The sequence below is a fragment of the Pseudophryne corroboree genome, chromosome 12, assembly GCF_028390025.1.
Source record: "Pseudophryne corroboree isolate aPseCor3 chromosome 12, aPseCor3.hap2, whole genome shotgun sequence".
In the NCBI taxonomy this organism is placed as follows: Eukaryota; Metazoa; Chordata; class Amphibia; order Anura; family Myobatrachidae; genus Pseudophryne; species Pseudophryne corroboree.
The window spans coordinates 106,403,218-106,419,436 of NC_086455.1; the positions used below are offsets into that span (position 1 = coordinate 106,403,218).

Consider the following 16,219-nt stretch of genomic DNA (forward strand, 5'->3'; position numbering starts at 1 on the left):
AACTAGCTCTGAGTCTACAGAGATATAAAAAGGACCTACTGTACACACACTGTATACTGATGACACATGGAACAATTCACAAAGGTCATTTCCAAAATATCGGAGACAACCAGTATATACTGTAGACTCACAATTATATTCCTCATCAGAGATGGAGGGGCATGGGACACTGATCCCAAGTGGTCAGCCTCACCATGGTTTGGGTAAATCAAGTACCCCTTTTATAGGGGAACTGACAGAACACGATAAGGGTACAATAGGAGGTCACACAATATAACACAAATAAGGGCAGACAAAGGCAGTAGCTGATTCAGTTATACATTTAACTAAACATCAATGAACACCAGGAGAAAATTCTCTCTTGACAATATGTTTAGGTTTTGTACCTACACATATATGGAATAGATCTGATGTGCATATTGAGCAATACAAACTTTGTAGCAAACTAGAGATATCTTATGTAAACCTAGCCAATTTGATCCCCCAAAGAATAATTATAATACAGGTTGAGTATCCCTTATCCAAAATGCTTGGGATCATAAGTATTTTGGATATCGGATTTTTCCGTATTTTGGAATAATTGCATACCATAATGAGATATCATGACGATGGGACCTAAGTCTAAGCACAGAATGCATTTATGTTTCATATAAACCTTATTATCACACCCTGAAGGTCATTTTAGCCAATATTTTTAATAACTTTGTGCATTAAACAAAGTGTGTGTACATTCACACAATTCATTTATGTTTCATATACAGCTCGTACACACAGCCTGAATGTCATTTAATACAATATTTTTAATACCTTTGTGTATTAAACAAAGTTTGTGTACATTGAGCCATCAGAAAACAAAAATTTCACTATCTTACTCTCACTCAAAAAATTCCGTATTTCGGAATATTCCGTATTTCGGAATATTTGGATATGGGATACTCAACCTGTAATAAACCTTCTACTTAATATTTAAGCTTCATGCCCCAGTCCGGCATTATTCTTAAGACTTACTCAAGAAATATGGGACTCAAGATGGAAATATGGCTGTGATCATGATAATCTTAATTTTGAACAAACAATGTCTATTAAGAGTTTAAGAAAAAAAACACCAAATAGTAATACACCCAACTGACAAATTAAGGATCATGGTAATAATGGGTTTTGAGACCTACAGTATCATCATGATATTTGTTATTAACTAGCAGATTTTAATACATCATGTAAGGTTATTGGTAATCATATGCATCTGATATAGAAACATGTTGGCTTGACCATTGAGCAAGCTGTACAAGCAATGGAGTAACAGTGGTAGTGTCACATGAATGGCACTATCCTAGTGGTTCTCAAACTCGGTCCTCAAGACCCCACACAGTTCACGTTTTGCCGATCCCCTAGCAGGGGCACAGGTGTTCTCATTACTGACGGACACATTTAAAAAAATCCACAGGTGAAGCTGATTATTTCACTTGTGATTCTGTGAGGAGACCTGGAAAATGTGAGGGGTCCTGAGGACTGAGTTTGAGAACCTGTGCGCTATCCCAATGAACATAATAATTGGCAAAGATACCACTGAAATGTGGGAGAGAAATGCTAAAATAGACAATATATTGTACAATGAACAAAATAAAAGAGATGGCACTCTTTACAAAAAATAAAAATGCAAAGTCCTACCCAGGTTGGTGTTATGGAGCAGCAAGTATGATCAAATGTGCAGAGTACACGGTTTCTCGCTGTAATGGCTCCAATGCTTGATTAAGCCATGATGATGAGTCCTGTTGTGTCTCGAAATGCGTTGGAATGTTTTACCTGTGACTACTACAAGAAGTCACAGGTAAAACATCCTGCCTTGTGAACTTTTAGTTCAAGTTTTGGAGCCATGTGCAGTCTTGAATGAGAGAGAGGAGTCAAGGATTACTTCAAGACAGTGCCCTTGGGGGCTAGAGAAGATAGTAGTGCCATCAACAGATAATGAAATTGTGGGAGGTGAGGTTGTGCAGGATGGTGGGAAGATGATCAGCTCAGTTATAGACATGTTAAGTGTAAGAAAGCGCTGGGACATCCAAGAAGTGATAGCAGAGAGACAGTTATGGGCCCTACACACTGGGCAATAATACTGAAAGATATGAACATTCTCGTTCATTAATGAACGAGATACCGTTCATATCTTTCAGTGTGGAGGCACTAGCGATGAACGATGCGCGGCCCCGCGCTCGTTCATCGCTGGTGCCCCGTCGCTTGTGCATGCAGGCCAATATGGACGATCTCGTCCATATTTTTCTGCACTGCTATGGAGCCGGGTGACGGGGGGAGTGAAGAAACTTCACTCCCCCCGTCACTGCCTCCCCTGCCGCCGGGTCGCCCGTCGACCGTATCCACCATCTGGCAGCTCGGCGGTGGATCTGTCTGTGTGTACGGCCCATTAGAGATGCGAGGGAGAGGTGAGGGGAGGAAAGGTAGATTTGAGTATCATCATCATCATAGAGATGATATTGTAAGTGAAAAGACTGAATGAACTCACCTAAAGAGGACATATAGAGAGAAAAGGAGAGGACTGAGAACAGAACCTAGGGGAACACCTACAGTTAGTGGAAGTGGGAGGGAGGTGGAGTCATGAGAGGAGACAGAGAAAGAATGGTCAGCGAGGTAAGAGGATCGCCAGGAGAGGGCAGTATCACGCAGACCAAGGGAGCTAAGGATTTGCAGAAGGAGAGGGTGGTCCACAGTGTCAAAAGCAGCAGAGAGGTCAAGGAGAATAAGCAGATAGTAGTGGTCCTTGGAGTTAGCATAAACGAAATCACTGCAGACTTTCGTGAGGGCAGTTTCAGTGGGGTGGAGAGGACAGAAGCCAGACTGAAATGACTCAAGCAGAGAGTGGGTGGAAAGAAAGACAGTAAGGCGGTTGCAGATAATATGCTCAAGGAGTTTGGAGGCAAAAGGGATTGAGACAGATGGGTTGGTAGTTGGAGAGAGTGTGGATCAAGGGTGAGTTTAAAAAAAAAATAGGGGACACGAGTGCAAACTTGAAGGCAAAGTGGACAGTACCTGACGAGAGGGGGAGATTGAAGGTGGGCAAGATGGGAACAGGCAGAAAGAGGTAGCGGAGGACGTGGGAGGGGATAGGGTCAAGTGGGGAAGTGAAGGGGGGAGGAATGGATGAGGGCCTTGACTTCCTCACCAGATACATGGAAGAAAGATGTCGGAGTTGTTAAGAGGGATCGGGAGGGGAAAGGGAAAGGAGGTGGCTAGTTGCTGATGGTCTGGTGGGATGTGATGACCTGAAGTATGGAGTAAATTTTGGATGTGAAGCAAGTGGTAAAGCCAAGAGCAGAGAGTGAGGAGGGGAGTTGAGGTGGAGGTGGGCAGAGGAGGGAGTTGAAAGTAGCAAAGAGGCGCCGGGGGTTCAAAAACCGGGAAGAGAAGAGGTTCTTGAAGTAGAACTGTTTAGCGAGGGAAAGGGCAGCACTGAAGGATGAGAGCATAAATATGAAATGGAGGAAGTCTGCCTAAGAACGTGATTTTCTCCACTGTTGCTCGGCAGTACGTGAGCATTTTTGCAAATATCTGATGCATTTTGTGTGCCAGGGTTGAGGATCTGCGAGGGTGAATAGTGGTCGGAGAAGTGACAGAGTCAAGGGCAGAAGTAAGGGATGCATTGTATAGGGAAGTGGCTTGTTCACGGCATGAGATAAAGAATAGGAGAGAGAAGTGAGTTGGACAGGCAGGATAAGGAAGTGGTGTCAATAGCCTCAATGTTATGCTTAGTGATGATGCTGAAGAAGCAGAGAGAGAGAAGTTAAAAGGAAGCATATGGTGGCCAGAGAGTGGAAATGGGGAGTTGGAGAAATCAGAAATATCACAATGGTGAGTGAAGTCCAGATCAAGTTATCTCCCATTCACATGGGAGGGCAAAGAGGTCCACAGGGAGAGACCAAGCAAAGATGTGAAGTTAAGAAATTTAGAGGTCGGGGATTATGTGGGGATATCAACTGGGATGTTGAAAATCGGCAAAGATAATGAAGAGACTGTCAGAAGAGGAAAAGTAAGGAAGTCAGGAAGAAAAGTTTTCGAGGAATTTGGAGGGAATGCTAGGGGGGCAGTAAATGACAGCACCTTGAAGATTTTGGAAGAGGCATATAGCATGGATCTCAAATGTACAGTATGTAAGGGACAGTTCTGGGGGTATGAGTAGGTAGGAGTTGCTAGAGGTTAAAAGGATCATAACACCACCGCCTTGGTGACCCCTGGGTCGGGTAGGGTGGGGGGGCAGGGGGTATGGTGAGAATGTGAGGCTCCTAGCAGAGATAGCAACAGAAGAAATGTCAGAGGGGGATAATCCAGGTTTCAGTAATGGCTAGGAGAATCAGGGAGCTGGAGATGAAAAGGTCATGGGTGGGGACCAGTTTGTTACAAACAGATCTGGGTGTGAGATTGTGGGAGAGATGCGAATGAGATTATCAGGGTTGCTGTAGCACTGAGGTGAGATTAATTTGCAAACCAGGGCTAAAGTGGGTGTAGTGTTGGCATGGACCCCTAAACTAGGAGGGGAAAATGCAGGAGGATGCGGATAGAGCTGTGAAGAGGTGAGAGGAAAAGAAGGGAGGGAGCATGGCTGAGTGGTAGGGAGGTAAGCCCATGGTGGGGCAGAGGTGACTGAAAGTGGTGGAACAGGAGAGGAGGGGAAGGGAAACAGAGGGGTGGACGGGAAACAGAGGAGGGGAGAGTATAGAAGATATATGAGACTAGGGGGGGATAGAGGTGGGAGAAGGGGGCAAACTTAAGCATTAGGTAGACAATGAGTGATGGGGAGGGTAATGAAAACCATAACATAGTATGGATGAGGTAAATGGTTGAAAGAAAAAAAAAATCCCTGAGTTTTCCCAACAAATTGACACTGGCATGTCTCTTAATGAAGCCAGTGATCCAGGGAGTAGCCTGCCTGTGAGCTGGTGTTGTGTGCTAGATACTGCTGCTGCTGAGGGTCATTCACGCACCCAGTGGGCTGTCACAGTCATGTAATCTTAAGTTTGACCAGTACTGCTTGTCCAGATATCTGTAGTTAAGTGGATAAAACATTTTCTAGGCAGAAAATATCTGTTTTAACATTAATTGCTGTTCTGGAAAAATGGAATAGAGATTGAATTTAGTAGCGTATACACATGACCTAAAGTAATAGTCTTACACCAGACACATTGATGGCGGATACTGGATGTAAATCTAATGCTAACATAGCTGTCATTACTTTAGTGATCTAGGGGCTAATTCAGTAAGGATAGCAAGTTCTGCTAATCAGCAGAATTTGCTATCCTTTTGGTTGCATGTTGGGGGCCGCCCAGCATACTGACCAGCGCCTCTCCCCCTTCAACAAGCAGAAATTGTGATCGCTTCGCAATTTCTGCATGTCAACAGAAACTAAAGCTGACTCCTGCCGGCGCAGCTCATCTGCGGCCGCAGGAGTCCCAGCGACATTTTAACCGTCGTGGTGGCTGCGTGTGACATCACACAGCCGCCACGACAATGCCCCCGTTACGCCCGCGTTCACGCCGCACTGTCCACCGTTCCGGTTGCCCCGCTCCTCCCTGGAAACGGAACGTTGCTCCCCCCCTGCCTGTCAATCAGGCAGAGGCGATTGCATTTTCTGCAGACCCCCCGCAGAAAAAGCGGGCGCATGCACAGGATGGGCGCTGCGCATGCGCCCAAATCTTTTCAGTAAAAATTCCAGTTGGATCGCAATATGATGGTGGCTGTCATACTTGGCTCCTTTTACAAATTACTATTTTACAAACAATTGTGTGAAACTAGTACTAGTCTTCTTATTCGTTCCCTGTGATGAAGATTCACCTCAAGCAACTGCAGCCCTAGCGCGCAAGAATTCTGATTGGGAATCCTGGATAGGGGAGAAGTCATTTTGACTTTGGAAATTGGATATCTATGTTCGCTAATTGAGGTGTTTATGATGAAAATGCTGGCAGTGAAGATTGCATGTACTGGTATCTATCCATACTGCTGGACTGCTTGTTGGTGTTTTCTAGATTAGATAAATAATTTGAATGACCTCACTGCAAATGTTGCAACAGGTAGGAGGTGCCTAGAGGAATAGTGTTCCTACCTCTGCTGTCTTTGGTTCTTCAAAGGGAACAGATGCCTTAAAAAATGTTGTCTGGAATTGGGTAAAAAATAAAATCCACATGGGAGATATTACTCTTTTATTTTTTTGCCCAGGTTTGTCAATGCACTCCTCATCTCTGGCAAGATCTATTGCCACTTGTGGCTGGCTGACTGACACAAACATCATCATTCTCCTGAATTTTAGCAACTTCTTCTTGTCCAACACATTCTTCATCAACATCCTCATTAGTGTCAGATACACAATTGTCTCCTTCCTCCTGTTGCTCTTCCAAAGTAGCATCTTCAATTTTTATGTTTAAACCTTCACCATCGTAACTTTTACGACTACAGTGTACTCAACCTCACATTTGTGAAGGGTTCAGAAATGGTTAAAGGAGGCTTCTCTACATTTACATTGTCAGAATCAGAAATGTCAGACTCACACATAGCACACTTAGGGGTAACTTTACTAAGATAGGAGTTCTATTTAAGATGGGATGTTGCCAATAGCAACCAATCAGATTGCAGTTATCTTCTAGAAGGTGCTAGATAAATGAGAAATAGAATCCAATTGGTTGTTATGGGCAACATCCCATCTTAAATAGAACTCCCATCTTAGTAAATTTACCCCTTAGACTTTCCTCAGGGATTTGTAAAGTTTATGGACACACAGTTTGTTCTTCAGCCTTGAGGCGAGATGTAATAGCTTCCGAGATAGCTGGAGTTGCAGGATGCCGGCCGATCTCAGACGTTTTTTTAAAGCAGGCAGTCATTTATAAGGCAAAACCATGCCTTGTAAATACTAGCTGCCCCTTTAAAAAAAAAGTCAGAGATTGGTCGGCATCCCTCACCTCCGGCAACCTCGGACATGATTGGATATTGCATTTAGTGTTCTTCTTTTTGAGTACTGATTTGCCTGTCTTAAAGATGACACATTTAGACTCAGAGAGAGAAGGTGGTGCATTTGAGGTTACAGACGATGCCTGAATGTGTTTGACTCTGGCATTCACATCAGGCCTTTTACTGTATGAAAGAACAATAGTAGGCATGATCTCTAAAATAATGGGTTAATTACATGAACATTCAATTTATGAAAACTCCGCAAACCACATGTCATGATACTCATCAATAACACAACTGTAAAGTGTATGAAGCAAATCCAGTAAATCCGACTTATGCAAACATATGGGGAATCCAATTAGATGTGAATGGCTCCCACCACTCACAGTTGAGGCTGTATTCCAAACTTACAGTATCTCAAGACTCAGATTTTTGTTTGTAGTCCCACATGGCTGCGAGCACATCTGTGCAAGCCCGGCACTAGAAGGTACTGTGAGGAGTGCGAGTCTGGGTGATAGTGCCAGCATTTACACAGCTGATGCGGTTTACAGGATTCTCCCCTTAGAGCACGTGCAATTGATGAGAAGGGAAACCCATCTTAATGATGGCCAAAGCTTGGCCAAGTATGTGATGTACAAACGGTCACTGACATAAAAACAACTCTCCCAGCTGACACACAGTGCAAAATAATTAAACACAGAGTGGAACTGAATAAGTTAAAATGATAAGTCATATAAGAAGTATTCACCTTGGAAGCTGGATCAAAGGTCTTCTGCGCAGCTACAATATCTGTACAGATCTGTTTGGTCTCCCTCAGCAGATGAAGCTCCTTTTCCAGATGTTTGCACTGGGAAGGGGGCATAATAGAATATCAAGAAATTAAACATTTTAGTCCCTTCTAAATTCATCTTTCAAGTAAAAAGGTTCTTATGGCGTATTGGCAATGAGTGAAAAGGTGCTTTTAAACATGCCAGGCAAAGGAATTTACAATATTATGTGTTATGAAGGGAGATGGGAAAAAGAGACAGGAGTTTGGGATGGACAGAGAAGTTATGTGGAAACTATTTATACCCATGCTGAAATATAGGGTCATTTGTACTCGTGAAAATATAGCAATAATTAACAGTTTACTAGTTATTACGACAGAAAATGCATATAAGTATGTATTTATATTTTACTGAAGGCTTTAAGACAATCATAATCAGAGCCGGCCATAGGCATATGCAAACTAGGCAATTGCCTAGGGCATTTGATATGCCTAGGGGCATAAGCAGCTTCTGTTGTTTAAAATGATATGCATCATGCCTATATTCTGTGTGTAGCATTTCATATGCAGATACAGCCACAGTCTCACAAAGTATATAGGCATGCTACATATCATATTAATCAGCAGAAGCTGCTTGTGCATCCCAGCCACATAGTAATGCAAATAAGATGCATTTTCATAAAAAAAAAGGTGCCAGATGTTAGCATTGAGGCAATATTTATGAGGACACATCTGTATCCAAGCAGAGGCCACAGTGTTAGTGGCAGTGTGAGTGCTGTGTGCATGTGAGTGGGTTGGTTGGTTGGTTGGTTGGTTGGTTGGTTGGTTGGTTGGTTGGTTGTGCAGTAGTGTTCAGAATATGTGTAAGGAGCATTATGTGTGTCATGTAAAAATACATTAATAATGTGCAGCATGTACAAGGGGCACTATGCGTGTCATTATGTGTATAAGGGCATTAATAATGTGCGGCATATGTGTAACAGGGTACTACTGTATGTGTGTCATTATGTGTATTGGGGCACTAATAATGTGCAGCAAATGTGTAGGGGGCACTATGTGTGTCATTATGTGTACAAGGGCATTAATAATGTGCAGCATATGTATAAGGGACATTATGTGTAAAAGGGCATTAATAAAGGTTGTCATAATGTGTAAGGCGCATTATGTTTATAAGGACATTAATAATGTGTCTCATATGTGTAAGGGGCATTACTGTGTGGAATTATGTGTATAAATGCATTACTAATGTGTGGCATTATGTATATAAGGTGCTCTACTATGTGACGTTGCGTATAGAAAGGGCACTACTGTGTCGTCTAATGTGAATAAAGAGTAATAGGGTGTGATGTAATGTGAATAAGGGGCTCTACTGTGAGTAGTAACGTTTATAAGGTAAAGTGATACTACTGTGGGATGTAATATGAATTATGAACACTATCGCATGATCAAATGTGAATGAAGTTGCAGTACTGTGTGGCGTAATTGGAATTGGGGTTACTATTGTGTGGCCATGCCCCTTGCCAGCAAAAACACATCCCTTTTTGGGCTGTGCGCCAAATGTGTAAACTGTTCCTATTTAAAATATAGGGGGTACAAACACCAAAATAAGGACTGCTATGGGTGAGGGGTGATAGTGCTGGGAAAGAAGTGCAAGGTCAGAGGCGGAACCAGCTGTGGTTATAGGGGGCACCAGCCAAAATCTTGCCTAGGGCATCATATTGGTTAGGGCCGGCTCTGATCATAATCGTAGACTAACATTTTGCATTTAAAGCTACAAGTGTGTTGCTATACAGTAACTTTAAAGACGTGTTCTCCTCCCTTTTCGGATTGGTTAGGAATGAGTTTAGTGAAATGGGCACGCATAAGACTATAATAATTAAAAACCTGCGGCAAATAATCTATTATACAGATGTGTCCACATACATGTGTCCCTTACTTCAAATTGTGCTAATTAGCCCCATTTGGCATGCCAGGGACTTTGCAACTTTGCCATGCCAAGTATGCCAAGTATTTAGAAGACATACCTGCTATCTATGCTGCCCATCAAGCATTAGCAAATTTGATTCTCTTTATCTAACACATTAGTCCGTAACTTTTTAATCTTTGGGGATAACGCTCATTTCATATTAAAATATACACATTAAACCTAACCACACAGTGATTTCAAGGTCTATTTCTCAGTTACATAAAAATAATCAGTGCTTTTTTTTTCCTTGAGCTACTCGGGGGTAAGCAATACCAGCACTTTTCTATATGTAAATGTTTTTTTATTATAAATAGTTCCAGAAACAGGAAGAAAGTAATGGAATCATTTCAGAAATGAATAAACTACTGAAGACTTGTCCACAGTACGGAGGCTACTATATATCGTGTGTCATCTTGTTACTTTAAGTGGATAGCAACACCTTATCCATAGAAAAAAAGCACTGCGAATGACACATTTTATATTCAATAAAGTATCAAGAAATGAATCCGGAATCGGAGATATTTTTAGTGAGCTATATCTCCAGTGGATACTATCCAGATACTATGGTGGTAAGAAAACTAGAAGTAATGTCAACCAAGACAGAAACTGTAAATAATTATTTCTGAGTCCTATAAATCCAGGGGTGAATTTTAAGAAGTTGATTTATTTCTACTGCCAAGAAAAATGTTTTGAATTTGTCTCTTTATTAATTTTACCTCGGCGAAGTATGCAAAATGGTAAATCACGTTCTATTGATCTATCTATATTTTAATATATACCTGAGGTATAAACACACGCACATTTTTATCTTTAGTATTCGTCCTACTTACAACATACTAATAATCTCAGATTTTCAGAATTCACGGATATGTATTTATTGGTATTAAAATTGCTGTAAAATCATGGAATTTATAAACAAAGTTTATATGATAAAATGTGTGAAAATCAGGTCACAGTAGCTGATTGGTTTTGGCAATGGATGATCTACTGTATGAAATACAGAAATGTGATTTGGCAATGAAAAGACGTTTAATTTCACTAGAATTCATGTCTTGATGTATGTGGATTATCCTAATTAGTAGGAATAAAAATTTAAAATTGTTTTATTGTATTTGGCAGCTATAGGGAATCATAGGATACATTTTATAGGCTGGGAGAATTTTTATTTCATACTGTAGCTGTTAAAACAGGAGGTTTAAAGAACAATCCTAGGAAAAACTAATACTATACTTGATTAAAAATCCTTAACCTCCAACAGTCCATCTTTAAATGGGACTCCACCGCGTTGGTATTGGGTAAGGAAAGCAGCCTGTGTCCAAGTGGATCTTGGGCATAGCCTGAATGTATGAGGGACAGAGTCTAAATTGTCTTGATTTTTGACTCCATAATATTGGGAGGTATGATAAAAAAAAAATCTTGGTTGTTGCAATATTTCTGTAGTTCAACTAGTTATAAGGTATCGGTATGGGGAGCTGCATTTATTTCAACTCACTTTTTAAAATGTTCAAATCAAATTAATCCCCAATTAATTTTGTAGATGAATACTAAATAAAAAACCCTACCTTGCCAAGGAGACACAAAAACTGTTGGTTGTCCTTGTAGTCAACATAATCATACCTCCCAAGCTTTAAAGTTGGAGAATCAGGTGGCAGAAAAGATGTGGGTCTGGTCAGACATCAGAGGGGTATGAACAGTAGTTGTTATGTGCCGGACTCCCCCGCTCCATCCTCTAACCCACAGATTTTCAACCTTTTAGAATTCGTGGCACGCTGAACAAGATCTAAATATTGCTAAGGCACACTCAAATATAATGGTGATGCATGTTGCAGTTGCGTGTCCTAGGATGTCATGTTGCAGCTTCTCCATAGGTAACACCTGAGCCACATCTGAGAAAGCCAGAAAAGCCCAACACTGCCCGGGCCCAAAATTAGAACTGGCTCTGCAGCCGCTAAACCCACCAGTATTGATCGTTCCAGGGCCTCAGTAGCGGCAAAACACTGATGGGCCTGGCTCTGCTATGGCGGCACACCTGGAGACTGCTCAGGGCACACTAGTGTGCCACGGCACAGTGGGTGAAAAACACTGCTCTAACCTTTTGAAGTCTGCCATACTTGCTGCAGTGAACAGGATATACCTCCCAACTTTCTGTCACAATTACAACAGAAACCGCAAGTCAGGACAGTTAGAAGTAGCGAATACTGTAATCAGACCACAATGTAACCTCTTTTTGTTCCCAATTTCCCTGTGTAAAAGCACACGTTGAACTGTAGATGCCTACTTTAAAAAAGGGAGATAGTATTGCTAGACTAATCATGCATAAAATGATCAAGCTTTTACCAGAGAAACAGAATGTCTGAGCATCATTTTAAATGTGTAGGGGACATTTGAAGCTAATAGGCTAAATCACACATAGGCTCCATAACTGGGAAAGCAGTTAACAATAAGGACACACATTTGCATGTACAGGTTGAGTATCTCTTATCCAAAATGCTTGGGACCAGAGGTATTTTGGATATCGGATTTTTCCATATTCTGGAATAATTGCATACCATAATGAGATATCATGGTGATGGGACCCAAATCTAAGCACAGAATGCATTTATGTTACATATACACCTTATACACACAGCCGGAAGGTAATTTTAGGCAATATTTTTTGTAACTTTGTACATTGAACAAAGTGTATCTACATTCACACAATTCATTTATGTTTCATATACACCTTATACACACAGCCTGAAGGTCATTTAATACAATATTTTTAATAACTTTGTGTATTAAACAAAGTTTGTGTACATTGAGCCATCAAAAAACAAAGGTTTCACTATCTCACTCTCACTCCAAAAAGTCTGTATTTCGGAATATTCCGTATTTCGGAATATTTGGATATGGGATACTCAACCTGTATAAGTGCTTTTACAAAATTAAATTCAGGCTGACCAACATTTTTTTCACGATTGTGGACTCAAAACCATATAGAATGTTAATAAATTAATAAAGAGACTTGGCAGACTAGACCCTGGCTAAATTAGGTAGCACATTGGTCACATCCATACTGCCGCTGCTTCCTAATTGGTGAGTATTGAAAGGCAGCACAAGAAAGTTGAATGGAGCCAAACACCAGAGGTGGCTTGATAGTAAATTGGCTTACCGCCACTGGTTTTTGCAGGGCATCTGGGGAGGGCTAATTACAGAGGGTTTGACTGCTTTCCCAGAACTCCAGGAGGTCCACCATTATTGTATATTCTTGCTGGATACTGCAGGAGAGTATTTAACAGTGCACTGTACATACAGTACCATACTCCCCACACACCATGCTAACCAAATCTTTCTCTATAACTTCCTTGGCTAGAAGGTTACACCACAAGGTACAGTAGTACCAATGTCCTTATATTCTTTGTATAGAAATAAACAGATGGGCCATAGATTCTCAGCACACGTTAGACACTCATGTCATACATTCCCATCAATCACAGTGCAGTGTGGCCATAGATACTCACACATTGGTCAGAAAGGCACACAGATAGAAGATTCTCAGTACACACAGTAGCACACAAGAAACACAGAGAAACTCAGTACAGCACACAGACTAGGGATTGAGGAGTCACAGCACACAGCACATACAAGGAACATTGGATAACTTCTCCCATTAAGATCCTAGTTAGGCATCAGTGAGCAGAGCATCTGGGCTCCTTCCTCTAAGCACTGCCAGACTTTGCTTTTCTTAACTAAAATAACCAAACTTCCTTGGCCACAGACATTCGGCTTCTTTCATCCTTAAGTTAGCCGTACACTAGACACTGAGCTGCTTATGTTCAGCTATGCCAAAGATCCCGCTGTCACTGGTTCCCAGTCAGCTCCACTGCAAACACTCCTTTTTCTTAAGGACATGTGTTTTCATTGGTCGCCTTCCTCCTGTCCCTATGCCCACAACCACATGTCAGGAGCAGGGCTTCCTTCTTAAAACAGGTTGATAAAAATAGTTATTGAAACCGGTAGAGAAGCTAAGTGTTACTGTAGAAAGGGAAAGTTTTCCCTCTGCGGGCCCATATGGCAGGTTCATTTCCTTGCCCTATACTGCAAAGGAAAAACAAGCACAGGTCATCTATGCGCTTTATCCTGAAACACAATTAAGTTTTCCACCTGGTTACTAATCCTGAGAAGTAGATTTAACCAGTCCTGAAGGCACACATGTGCCTCTATCACATTCAGAGACATATACGAAGTCACAGAACTAAAATACATTTTCATTTATGCAGCCAAAAACACGAATGTCAGACAAGAATCAACACATTTAGACAGAAGATCTTTTTTCCCCCTAATAATATTTATGTAAAGTGTTTTTATAGGAACATTTCATGCTAAGCCTTTTGCAAAGTTTTTGTATGATTAAAATTGATTTTATCCTTTTCCAGTATTCTGATTATTCCCTCTATAGCATGCAATTTATTATTTATTTATTACCAGTTATTTATATAGCACACACATATTCCGCAGCGCTTTACAGAGAATATTTGGTCACTCACGCCAGTGCCTGCCCCGGTCGAGCTTACAATCTATATTCCCTACCACAGGTACATGCACACATATTTACACTAGGGTTAATGTTTGTTGGGATCCAATTAACCTAACAGTATATTTTTAGATTGTGGGAGGAAACCGGAGCACCCGAAGGAAACCCACGCAAGTACGGGGAGAATTTACAAACTCCACACAGTTAGGGCCATGGTGGGAAACGAACCAATGACCTCAGTGCTGTGAGGCGGTAATGCTAACCATTACACCATCCATACTGCCTACATGCAATACTTTGTTAGTACAGTACAAAGATTACGATTAAACGATCAACTTCAAAGTTGCTTGCGTTGCACTGAACGAAAGTCACGTACAATCGGCATAAATCAGACGTGGTCATGTCTGTATGTGCATCCATCGTAGCAGACTAAGGACTAAGATATGCTAATGTTACATCTGCCCCACCTGCAGTGCAACTTGGTTTTGCCCATTAGTGTTCTTTTTAAGTTTGCTAATAAACCTGAATAAGGCCTAAAGGCAGATAGATTCCATTGCAGCCTCCTGCTCCCACCGTAATGAGGTGCAAACAAAAAGACGCAGTAAGCAGTGCTTTGTTCCGCGGGAGGAGTTGCGCTTAAAACTAAATAGCTCTGGGTATCAAAGCTCGAGGCTAACCTACTGCAGTAAACACAGCGACTAATTGAATATGCCCCATACTAGGGGAAGGAAACACTGCACAGATATCACTACTTCTGACTGCAGACGGATATTTGAAATAGCAGGTGTTGCCAGGCAACCCCTCATAGGACGTGAACAAAAATGACAATATATACAAAAGTTCCTGAATCCCAACTTTCTTCTACAGTTCTGTCTTCGATAAAGCAGAATCACAAAGTCCTCAAATTCCCATTCGCTCTGTACATTGCAATTTAATAATTTCCCTTATTCTAGAATCTCTATTATTTGCTATTAACAAATAGTAAGAATGTAAGGAATAAAATAAGGGGTGCCTTCATTTCTCTTTCAGTGACTCAGGGGACCCCTTACACATTTGCTGCCTAGAGACAGAAACGACTGTTATTAGATCGCTATAAGGCCGTACAGGATATGATTTACATTGTAATTCATTAGAGTTAACATTAGAGGACGACTTTCTATATTAGCATTAATAGATGCAACACTTTCAGATGGTCTATTCGTATTAAGTTCCAGGTGTACAGTAACAAGCTTAAATTGCCTGTTTGTGAGTGTTTGGTACGAACAGGTTACAAGTTCATAAGTACAATGTATGTATATATTATTGTTTGTATTGTATTTTATCCAACCATTCATGAGAAGATTTACAAAATCAATAAACATGCATAAGAGAGGTCAACAATATTATATAGTGCAGAATACTCAGACATTAAAAGTAAACAAATGGATTAAAGATTTTTTGTCTACAGAGCTTGCATTTAACAAAAGCATACGATAAGGTACAGTGCGCTTCACACATCAAATATTAAGAAGTGAAATGGAGCATTATAACAACAGATGATAATAAATTGGGCATGCATTGTGGATATAATTACTATGTAAAGTTTCCATATTGATATTTCATAGATCAATGGAAAAATGCTATTTGGAGTATAAAATAACATTTGAATGGGTTGAACTAGGATTTTCTGGGTATTAGAGAAAATTATTAATACAGTAGTTGTCTCTAACATTTGTAGAAGTGAAGCTCTCCTTCTGCGACCCATAGGGCTTCTGATAAGACTGGGCGATAGCCATCCTAGACGACAACGCTATATGTACTAGGAGATATGTATGGGGTGGTACAATAAGTAAGGTAACAAGACCTCTCACATGTGTAATGCTCTCTATTTCATTCTAATGTCCGCCAGAGTAGGAAGACCACTGCTTCCCCTCACAGCTATTATACTGCCCTTCATATCTGTCATACTGTCCCGAAATCATTTGTAAAATGGCAGGGCTGGCGGAAACATGGTCAAACATTAAGATGCGCATTGTGTATAATCATGGCCCCT

At 41.0% G+C, this 16,219-nt stretch overlaps 1 protein-coding gene across 5 annotated transcripts in view; it reads right to left on the reverse strand.

The window, feature by feature from the left end:
* Positions 1-16,219, reverse strand: part of MIPOL1 (mirror-image polydactyly 1) — a 921,515-nt gene that overhangs the window by 279,571 nt on the left and 625,725 nt on the right. For 4 of the 5 annotated variants that reach the window (XM_063947848.1, XM_063947845.1, XM_063947846.1 and 1 more), the window contains one exon: positions 7,691-7,789. The exons of the other annotated variant lie outside the window; for it this stretch is intronic. In XM_063947848.1, the coding sequence (XP_063803918.1) occupies positions 7,691-7,789 (99 nt within the window). The remainder of the gene's footprint in view (positions 1-7,690; positions 7,790-16,219) is intronic. 5 annotated transcript variants of the gene reach the window in all.